Source organism: Pholcus phalangioides, unplaced genomic scaffold (genome assembly GCF_987345545.1).
Source record: "Pholcus phalangioides strain wild (caught in Gottingen) unplaced genomic scaffold, Ppha-v1.0 ptg000010l_1, whole genome shotgun sequence".
NCBI lineage: Eukaryota > Metazoa > Arthropoda > Arachnida > Araneae > Pholcidae > Pholcus > Pholcus phalangioides.
Window position 1 is genome coordinate 44720029 of NW_028301603.1, and position 12089 is coordinate 44732117.

Sequence of the window (12089 nt, forward strand, 5' to 3'; positions counted from 1 at the left end):
TTTAGTTCCTACAGACTTTTGTCCACCCTGTATATATATATATATATACACATATATACTCATTTCATAAAATTCTAGATGCACCAATCTTTTGGAAACACTTTGATATCTCCTTGAGATGGGAAGCTGGCTGTGTATGGTCCTTTAATGTACCTGTACGTGAATAAGACCACTGCACCCAATGGCAATGGAGAACCTGAGCGGTGGGGAATACCATGTTGTGGCACTGGAATAGCTCTAAGAAGCTGAGGCAAGCAGTTGGTTTATTTCAGACAATATATCATGCTACAAAAAAAAACTTACTGGCTCGAACAGAAAGAGTAAAAAGGTCCATCAATAGTAATGTAAGCTGCGGGACTGATCAGTGAAAAGATGCTACTTTTGAATATACATACATCTGGGTATAGCATAAGTTCCCAAAATAAAAACAATGATGTTCATATTTTTTCCATATGAGGGGTAAACAGAAAATGTTTTCTATATGTAACAAATATCACACATAGACACATTATTCAACAACGCCATTCAGACAGATTTATGTTCATCATGAATATGAATATTACACACATACACAACACTTAAAAGATATGAAACTGGCATTCATGCCGTTTACTGTCCTATGGTAATATTGCACAAATGTCTTTTTTACCTTAAAAACAAAAACATTAAAAAGATATGTATAATAATAGAATAGCACCTAGAAAAAAAAAGATAAACAGATATAAAAAATCTAGTTGGTCGGATTCGTGGACAACATACAAACCAAAAAATAATAAATACGAAAACATGCAATATCACATGCTACAACTATTTGTGTAGTAATGGAACTGTCTCTGGAGTGCGACCCAGTGTTCTCCTAGCATATACCTGAAAAAGAGGAAAGTCAAATCAGTGATAACACAATTTCTTAAAAAATTGTACAATCATATAGGAAGTGCAGGTATACTGGAATAGTTGGTTAATACGGTATACCAGAGTTTTCTCCTTCAAGTATGACTCCCAAGTGGAACAGTTGTAAACTACTCCACGATGCTATAGCGCCAGTGTCACTCAGTTGCCACTATCGTCACGACTGCGATGTGAGAAAATTTGTTTTTCTACTTCCAGAAACCTACTCATTAGTTTTAGTAAGTGTTTATTAATTAATGAAAGAGAAACCCAATGATTTGAAACTAAGCACAATGTACATGAAAAACATTTTATTGTGCTTTGCTTATTTTTTAGCTCGCAAGTTTTCCTGGTTAGGTGAGACGCTATTTCTTCAAAGATTGTGTGTCAGGTAGTATGGGATATACAGTTGAGCTCCCATATAGCGCCAACCCCGCTTAGTGCCATGAATATTTAGATGAACAAATCATCCATACACAGATTATAATGAAAAAATCTGTTTCTGCACCCACTTGTTACAATGCCAAATATTGTTTAGATGTCAGTCTGTCATTTTTCCAAGAAGTTTTCTTCCCCCCGAAAGATAAGGGATTTAGGGTTTATCCTTTTTATAACTACAAATGGCTTAAATAATAAAGAAGGGCGGGGGTAGAAAGCACATTGAACACATTAACTTGTGCAGGGGCTAAACAACCAATGTATTCAAAGAAACAGATTCATTGATACAGGAAAGTGTACAATGAGTGGTTGCAACAGTTTGTTCAAGGTCGCTAACATACATTTTTCAACAGCATAGGCCGATACATGGGGCAGCAACAGGCGACACTGTCCCTTTCCGAATGTTCAACAGTGCATGTTTTTATTCGATGGGTCATTAAATTTCGAGTTGTATCATCTCCTCTGATTTGCTCATTCTTGTAAAAAGTAGTTTTAGTTGTTCTTTCAAAATACGAAAAACTGGAAATTTGTGATTATCAAACCAATATGGACTAAAAAAAGCATTGTCACCATTATTTCCCTTTAAGTTTATTTTGTTTTTATACTTATAAAATGTGTCACTAAATTTATGATAAATTAAAAAAATTTCAAAGGTAAGTGTATATTTCTCTGCTAAAGAAGAAACTTTTGATCAAGAAATATTTAAGTGCCATGTTTACGATCTTATGGATTTCCTAAATTTAAAATTGAATGTGTATAAAATAAGTTATTTTATTCGTAGAGTAACACTAATAAGACACTATTAAACCATACATGCACCTCATCCATATTCCTTTGCAGAACTTCTACCGAACTGGTACATGTTGGAATGTACGTGTTGTGGATCTAGCATGCAGTTTGTTTCTGTGTAATGCGTGTTATGTGTTGTGTGCTGTCGTCTTCCATAAATTTTTCTAATTATGAGTGAAGTGTAATGATTGATTAATTGTATCATTGTAGGCTCATTGCTCTCTGTGGCGAGACTTTTTTGGGGGAGATTGGTTCGCATTCATGCCTCGAAGTTGGGAACCACAGAAAACCAACTTCAGCCAACCACCACTGCAGCGATTGTGGGGTACTAATTAGACACTGAAATACAGTAGTTAATAACAAAGGTGTAAATTTATGTAATGGAGCTTCTCTGAAATGCAATTCTGACCATGATTTGATATATGATACCAAACTTATTATAGCGTCAAAATTCTTTTGGACAGATGGTGACATTACAATAGGGTTCGACTGTTAAGTTTTGGTAATAACGTGTGTTCGCTTCTTTGTGAGTCTATCTTGATTGTTTCAGGGCAGACAAGGAAGATTTAACGGGGGCGCAGGACTGTTGACGGACAAAAAAATTGTACAACTCATCGTGAACATTTTGGTACCTCAATTTTGTGTCCACTAGCAGTAAAAGTTGAGATATGAAGAAAAATGTTCCATGCGAATATTAAGTCTCCAGTTTAAAGGAACTAGAAGAATACGAGGTCTTATGCACCTTATAAAGGGCTTTTAGTTACTTTCGCAAAAGTTGTTTTGTTGTGCCCAACAAGTGACTTTTTCCACCTTGCTTCGTTTCAAGTGCACAAAGTCACAAACCTCTGACACATTCAGAATAACAAAAATGGCATGGCTGCTTTATTCTATTAAACCAGTTTCATAACTTTTTTTTGTCCCATCGCCCCCTTCTTCAGAAATTTGTTTCTCCCATCGCCCCTCAACGCAATCTAACCCATAGGATCCTATGTTATACCCGTAGCTTCTACCGCCCCCCCACTTAGAACTTTCCATCGCCCCCAAGGGGGTGTTAATGCCCACATTGGGAATCAATGTATTAAACAGTTAATTCTAAACACAAAATTTTTTTTTGAAAAAAATATGCATAAATAAAGATGAAATTGTGTGCAGCAAGGATATGTATTGAAAATAAAATTAAAAAAAAAAAAAATACTTTTCTAAAATTTGAAGCAAGTACACTAAATAATAGAAAACCTTTAAAATATGCACAAAAATTTGAACATAGCGCTATTTATGATTTTTAATGGAATTTTGAACAAATGTTACTTTTTCCTAATTTTACTATGTTTAACAGTACTGTTCCCACTTAATCTGTGACTCTTGTAAACAGACAATGACACAGCTACATCATCAATCACAAAAAGAAATGAAATTTTTGATAAGACCATTTTAATCTTGTTTTTGATCAAGTCGAATTAGTCTTCTTCATTTGAACCCTCATTCCATATTATTCGAGGAGAATGATCTTTTTAAATGTCCACCCCCCCTTTTCAAACATACCATTCAATTTTGAATGCACTAGTCCAGTGGTTCTCAACCGGGGGCCATATGGCCCCCTAGTGGTACTGGGATACTTCAAGGGGGCCACGGAAGAATATTGAGAAGGGGGCCATGGAGGTGGTTTGGAGGGATGCAGAGAGCTGAGAAGAAAAATTAAGGTGAGAAGAAATAATGCTTTTATATTAGTGACTGTAAACTTACAGAATTCACCAAAACTACCCATAAAACCAGAGCCATTTCAGGGCATGGACCCACCCGGGCCTCACCGCCTATATTTTGCAGCAGGTTCCCTACGATGGGAGTTTTTCGCAGGCCTCTCTATATTAAATTTATAGTGGAAAAAAACAAAAAATGATGGAAACCATATCATTCCTCCGGGATGCAACTCTGTCAGTCTCCCTCTCGTGAGGAGGTCATGCGCGGGGGTCTCATGTCCATAAGTGACCCCACCTCATGATATTTTGTATAGTACAATAAAGTTTGAAAATAAATAGGGGTTATGTAAAAAAAACATATAAAAAGTCTGTTATGTCTGTCATTATAAATATTTTTTTATAGGCTATTTATTTCCACCTAAGTGTGGGACTAGCATAGCATCACTTTACCTAGGGGGCCCATGATGCTGAGACGGCCCTGAATAGAACTCGGACTAGCGGGGAGCTCAATAAATTCTAGCCCAGTAGTTGGAGACTAATTTTATTTGCAAAGTTTTCGTTCAGTATAAATTCACTGAAAAAATCAATTCCATACGTATAAAGGATTTTGCTTCTAGATGAGGGTCGAAGACTCTGGGTAAGACAGGGGAGCCACGAGAAAAAAAATATGGTTCAAAGGGGGCCACGAGCCCAAAAAGGTTAAGAAACACTGCACTAGTCAATGTAATGACAAGAATCAAAATTTCATAGAAATACAAGTATCTATCATGTTTTGAATTAGAATAACCTAAAAAATAAAAATTTTATTCCATATTACGCACCCTTCCTATATACCTTGTGGCAGTAGAGACCAAAATGTTTGCAGAGCATGTGCAACATACACATATAAAACATGGGATACTCTCGAGCATGCATGCAGAATAGACATTGAACAGACTTTACAATACCATTTTATTAAACATTTAAAGCAGGGGTGCCAAACTCATGGCCCCTGAAGGAACTGTTGGTGGCCCGCAAGATCCAAAAAATACTGGGGTTTTTTTTTTTAAATTTTCAAATAAATTTGTTAAATAAAAAAGTATGAAGAATTTTTAAAAAATTTATGAAACAGAATGCAATGTGTTAACTAGTTTGTGCTAGTTAAAATAGAAATAGAGAACAGAGGGAATATTTAAAATTATTAATTTCAGATATATTTAAAATTGATATTTCGGAGTATTTAAATTTGTTATTTTTGGATTTAACTATTTAGAACTGTAGGTCAGGCGCCGATAGCAGGCGACAGTAACCGATCTACTATAGTATAGCAAACAAATAATTGAATAATAGAAACGTAAATAAGAATGGTTGTCTATGGATGGTAGACATGTTTCTTGGGGGTTTAAAGTAAGTGGCGTCATGTCGATGGAAGAAGCTTTGTCCAAGCGGTGGGAACATAGTCCCAATTAAAAGAAATACAAATCACAGACCGATGTAAATAGATGGAGCAATCGCCATTCATTAGGGAATCTTTAGTTACCGTCACAAAGCATCTGGTCGGTTGTACTTCAGGGGTGCCCTAGGCAAAAGGGATCGTCCAAGGAGTGTTTTCTTGGAGAAAAAGCGGGAAATCATAGAAAATAAAGGGGACCAACGAATGAGTAGACAAATTTCAAGATTGAGAATAGATGACGGCCATTTAAGTAGAAGTAGAATCCCTTTATTTAGGGGGTGCAATTAAAGTATAACACAGGATCTGAAATGCTGAGTGTTAGTCATGGGAAGCTTCAATTTAGGTTAAAGGTTAGGCCATGGCCGTTGGAGTCCTGAAGGAAGAGTCGCTTGGACAAAGAAATTAGGGATGGATCGGCAGGGGCCAATCTTATGAATAAACCTTCAAGAAACGAATAGAAACTTAGAGATTGATGGGTAAAATATAAAATCAAATTAAATGGATGGAGTTTTCCAAGGGACGGGGGACATCCGAAATGAAATCTTAAAGGGATGAGAAAATCTGGATACGGGGGAATTGGAGTTGGGAGTGAGAGAGAAATGCAGCAACGAACTAGACTGAAAAAGAGATGACTTGTGAAGACGAGAGTTGTAACCACAGGAATCGGTTTCCTGGCTGCGATGAGTGTCTAAGGGGCTAAAGATTGGAGAAGGGTCTCACCTGGTGAGTGATGCATGGATTATATTCTCTCTCCCATATGTGATATAGTGTAGGTACTTGTAATTAATTATTTTGGGGGCGAACTGAGGTGTAATGGAAAATCACGGGCCATATAATGTTCAGGGCCAAGAGCTTAATTGTTTTGGGGGCCAACAGAAGATTTTGTTAAGTATTTTTGAATGGAGTATGTATTAATATTTTTAATAAGGATGATGATATGGAAAATACAATTGGCATAAATTCAATTAACTACAGTGTAAATAAACTAATTAACTTCCAGCATCTCGTGTATGACTACTTTGAGTAAACTTTGCCTGGGTTATACTTTATATATACACAACGCAATTGAAATCAGGGAACGGTATTCGCTTACGAACTTACGAGAACGGTCTCAAACCCGAACGGGCTAACAAATGAGAGCCGCTACTTATAATAAAATCAACTACAGATTCATGAAAAATTCCAGGCTTTCTGTCTTAGAACATATATGTAAGCATTTTATGATATTTTTAATGCAAAGATACACTGCGGTCAAAGAATAACAGCAATAGGTGATAATTTGCATGACCAGTTGGAAGTAATATCTAAGAATGTACAGTGTTATCAATTATGCTCAACAAAATTTCAGGTAATCAAGACGTGGATCAAACTGTTTCTTCGGCCTTGTGATGTTAATATGAGTAATTTTAGAAATGTTTCCTATTCACGGAATTATAAAAAAGAAAGATATTTCTGACGTCGTGGCAAAATGCATAAAATTATGCACTTAAGAAAAATATAAATTTTGCTTCAAGACTCCAAGCAAAATTGAAGAAAACGTATTTAGATATTCTCAAACTGCAATCTTTTCATTGTGTCATTTATCAGCAGGTCCTTTGCTGCAAAGAATAGGAAATAAGCAACGTTCTCAAGCTGTGAGTAACACTTTGAACTTCACCTGATCCAGGGTCCTCAAGCAGCGCTTATTCCCACAATCTCCTGAAAACGAAGATGTGTCAGTGCCACCTATTGCTGTTTTTTGTTATTTTCCCCGTCTGAAAAAAAGTTCCTGTGACCTAGCGATACTAATCCTGCAAACCGTTTTTCATTTCAGTTATTTTTCCAGTTTTATGAATTTTTAGTTCCTACAGACTTTTGCCCACCCTGTATATATACATATATACTCATTTCATAAAATTCTAGATGCACCAATCTTTTGGAAACACTTTGATATCTCCTTGAGATGGGAAGCTGGCTGTGTATGGTCCTTTAATGTACCTGTACGTGAATAAGACCACTGCACCCAATGGCAATGGAGAACCTGAGCGGTGGGGAATACCATGTTGTGGCACTGGAATAGCTCTAAGAAGCTGAGGCAAGCAGTTGGTTTATTTCAGACAATATATCATGCTAAAAAAAAAAAAAAAACTTACTGGCTCGAACAGAAAGAGTAAAAAGGTCCATCAACAGTAATGTAATCTTCAGGACTGATCAGTGAAAAAGTGCTAAACAAATTTGATGTGCTACCTCATTACATATACAAATTTGTTACCTTATCATAAAATTGTAAAAATATTTGTTTTTACTTTTAAACAAGGTAAAACTGTTCTTACGGTAAGACATGTGTGCGATAAGTAGCATTCTTAATTAACACAAGACATTTGAAAGAATTAAATAACAAACTTCTCAGGGTAAATATAAGCTAATAACAATGAATCATGTGCATATGAGTTAAGTTTCAGGTGGAAACTGGATTTGCTTAAAAGCCATTTAAAAGAGAATATTTTCAATTATTTTTCTGTGATCAGTTGTTTGATCAATAAAAATCTTGGTTGGTAGGTAGAATTAACTTCATGTGGTTCATTTATAATTTTTCTTTCACTTCCTTTCAATTACAATTGAACAGTGTTTTAAAATGTTTATAATTAATTTTGATTGTAGTAAACAAATTTTAATTACCTTTAAATTGATTTTTTAAATTTTAATATTTGCGGCCCACTTGAGGGATAATTTTGAAGCAAATGACTCTGGTCTAATTCAGTTTACCAATCCAGATATAAAAAATAAATTAGAAATATTTTTGCACTTGTGTTGATTGGAGACTATTATCTGAAGTACCTTTGGGTAGTCTTCTCACTTCCGATACACAGTCACTAACCCTTTTATGAACTGTACGCAGCCCTTGTCTTTTGATTATATTACTTGTATTACGTCAGCAGATTTTTTAAACCATTTTTATCCTCTCCCCCACTGTCAGCAAAAAACACTGACCTCCTTTGTCACCAAAATTTTGTCAGCAGCTTAGAATATTTCATATCTTCAAAAAAGGGTGGTTGATGATGTAAGCAACATTCCAGTCAGCAAATCCGAACCCCCCCCCCCCCCATGCTGATGTAGTATTTGAATGATCCCTTATTAATGATGGAGCACCAAATATATCAAGTTCAAGAGCGCATAATAATAAGGTAATCACTTGTGATTGCCAGGCCATGCAAAATGAAAACAATGATCTTCAGCATTGCCATCATAAAAAGAAGGTATTATAAATGAAGAGATCAAGATAATGAAAGCGATAGCAATTATGGATAGCAGTACCTTTTCAAGTTATGTTTTTTTTCTCTCTCTCTCATCTGCCTCATGATAAATCATCCGTCATGGTGCCCTGGTGCCTCATAGTCCAGAGCATGCTGAAAGATATTAATCTGCGAAGCATTTGATTGGTCAATTGTTTTGGAGAAAGTGAATCGGTAATACCTATTGCGCCCACGCAATTGGTTGTAAACCTGCGATAGACGAAAAATTCATTCATCTTACACAAGTCCACCATAATAAGAAAAAAAAGCAGAGACAAGCAAAGCACTCTAAAACTAGTTTGAGCAGATTATTTGTTATGTTTAAGCAGTTAAAAGCGGGGAAAACATGTATTAACACAAAATGAACACATATGAAAACCATAACTTTAAAGAAATAATTTGGATTGTGCAAGTGTTTTCTAATTTCTTTTCTGATTTCTAAGGAGTTGAATTCAGTCAGAAAGCATCTGGTACATATACCAGGCAGCCAACTTTCAGAATGACTGCTATCTGCTCCTCTTAACCAGATCATTTTTTAATTATTACTGCTCTTTTAAAAATATTTTAGAATTTAATTTAATGTAGCAGGGATATTCTTCAATAGTGAGGAATTCAAGAAAAAGAGAAGCACATGACTTTAGCTCCTATAAGTTTGGGTTCGATTAAAAAAAACTTAATGGTTCTAGTTACATAGCTAAAGGTTTTATTTTTGATGGATCAGGACACTTTTCGATACATTTTCTGCAGGGTTTGAAAAATTAGGAGGAAAGAAAATTCAGGCACCATTCTCTGAATTCTCAGAAATTTCATTATCCAAATTCATTTATTTTACCACAAACAATCTTCTTGTACAGTTCTGTATACAACTCAAGGTTCAGATACAATTACACAGAAGTGGGTGTGTTTGTGTGTGAACAATTATTCCCTAATAGTATGGTCAATTTTATTGATCAAATACATAATTTAAATTATGTATTAATATTTACACATCCAATATTCTAATCCAACCTTCACATTTCTCTGTTAGACTCAATCATTCCAAAAAATTACAGCCCATCTTTGCCTCTTCAGATTGTCACAAATTTAGCTTTTTCCCAAGAACTATTATCGACTGGAACAACCTACCACCAAATATTGTAGATTGCACTACGATTTCCGAATTTTCTCGTACCATCAATCGACACTTTTGCCATATATAATTCCGCATCCTCTTGTATAGGCCTCGGCCAACCAATATTGTATAAATAAATAACATGCACCAAAAATGTATATATTTAGATTTAATATAAGATATACACGTGAAGGATGTACATTAGGGTGGGTAAAAAAAAAATTGTTTTCAAATAGCTATAGTGCGAAAAAGTTGCCTGCTCTGAAAAAAAGAAAAATGAAGTGAAAAAAAAAAATTAAAATCTGTTGACATCTTCAGCATCGTATCGTACTTGAAGTTTATGAAAATTGACGAAATTGAACATTTTTCTTACAATTGAACGATCAACACGCAAAAGTTTCTTATGCTTATTTATAGTTCAATAAAGTAAAATAAATTAAAACATCATTATTTCAATGTTTATCGGTCAAGCAATGCGTTCAAAAAACTGGAATTGACCAAATTTTTGTAAGTTTCATTGTGCAGCTCTTCGCATGCTTTGTCAGAACAAAATGACCCAGAACTTACGATGTGGTGGCTGCACATCGAGTTTCACCCACACCCTACTCAATCAACCATCCAAAGTAGGAGAGCATGTGTAATTTACATTATAGTTACCAAAATTGACTAGGATTTAATGGTTTACAGTTTCTTCTATTGTTTCTTTTCCAAGTGTTCACAAGTCTGACCTTTGGGTGAAATTAGGAATGACTAATTTTGATAACAGGGTACATATGATGTAGCTATCTCTAGCTTTATCTCCACATACAAATACAACGCCACAACAGACAAAATGCCCAACGAGGTGGCTGAGAAAAAGATACCCATAACAAATATGGATGTCATATAATTCAAAAATACAGAAACCCAATTAAAAACAAACCACAAAAATTATAAACAATATATACACATGATAAAATATTATACAATGCCCATAAATAATATTATGGTTGTCTTACTCTAAGTATGGATAGCTTCTCGATTCACCCCAACATGTTCATCGTATTTCTTTTTAAACGTGTCCATTATGTTACAATTTACTACCTCCAGAGGTAAGCTATTCCATTTATTGACAAAAATTCGATTAATTAAATTAGATTTAATAATTCCATTTATTAGAGAAAAATTCCTTGTGACACCATAACCTTGCATTGTCCCTTACCAATCAATACTGGTGTCCCCTTGTAAAAGCAGTCGATTGACAGTGTACTAAAAGTTGATGTGTGATCCATCTTATCCATCACGTTGAAAATTTTGAACACTTCAATCATATAAATCCAAAAAAAACGCCTCAACAGGCAAAATGCCCAACGAGTATATCTCCTCAACATCTCCGTTCATCAGTCATGTTATTATTATTTTTTTTTGTTGCACTCCTGTGTCAAGACATTTTTCTGACAAGAACGAACTGGGTATCAAACTCGTGACACCTCTAAACATCCTTTGGTACTTTAGGCAAGCATCTTATCGGTCTGGGCTACCGCGCCCCCAATGGTTCTAATGTGTATCAATCAGTGTTCAACAATACGCATCTAGATGTGTGATTCACGAATCAAAATTCACCATGTATACCATGTATATGTACTCATTCTTTTCTCTTTGAATAAAGACATCCTGGAAAACTTTTGAATGCAATACCACAACATAGAAATACATACTTATATAGAACGATATTGAGGTATGGGGGAAAATAATTTAGAGGTGATAAAGAAGGGAAAAAACCATTGCATGCAAACACCCCAGATTTATGTTGGAGATGAAGAATGATTTTGACAAAAAAACAAACACACATATATACATTTGAAGTACATTCAAACATTCTCTCTTGAAACTGACATCACAGAAAAAAAAATTCAAGATGGAGAGTTTTTGAGAAATAGTTTTTGTGTAATAAAAGCAAAACACGCCAAAAATGGCAAAAATTTTGATTGACAAAAACTAAAAATATTATACTATATATTTTACAACATACTAATGAAATTATTGGTTAAGTTAAATATGTTCAAATCACCCTGAAATACGTCCATATTTTATAGCATGTTCAGCATTTTTTGCTGTGTCACTTTTTTCTAATTCTTCTGGAATTTTTGAATGCTGAATTTTTGTCACTTGAGTCGGCCATACATTCAATTATTTTAATATCAGTTAAGGTGCGGCAAGTTTGCAATGAACTGTCCATTTCCACAAATTAGAAAATCTAGATTCAAGTGTTTTTTAGTAATGTTTTGAAATTTCATCATCAGCATTGTTCTGGGTGTTGTGGAAATTCGAGTGAACCATGAGATCTGATCCTTCATTGACTGGTTCCATTTTTTGCCATGCTGAACAAGCCATCCACATGGCACCCACCCCCGTCAATCAAAGAATCCATCTATGATTGACAAGATCCATCAACGCAATAGGTTATACAATAATCTTTTCTT

At 34.9% G+C, this 12089-nt stretch overlaps 1 protein-coding gene across 4 annotated transcripts in view; it reads right to left on the reverse strand.

Moving 5' to 3' along the window:
• Window positions 1-247: 247 nt before the first annotated feature.
• Window positions 248-12089, reverse strand: part of LOC149081576 (phospholipid-transporting ATPase IF-like) — a 189722-nt gene continuing 177880 nt past the window's right edge. Inside the window, exons 28-29 of one of the 4 annotated variants that reach the window (XR_016193471.1) lie at window positions 8539-8726; window positions 248-867 (exon numbers count right to left, since the gene is read on the reverse strand). Coding sequence is in view for 1 of the 4 variants with exons in the window: in XM_089238531.1 (XP_089094657.1) it covers window positions 808-867 (60 nt within the window). In the remaining 3 variants the exon portion in view is untranslated. Of the gene's footprint in view, window positions 868-8538; window positions 8727-12089 lie in introns of those variants that run through there. The other 3 variants (XM_089238531.1, XM_089238533.1, XM_089238532.1) reach the window with 3 other exon arrangements.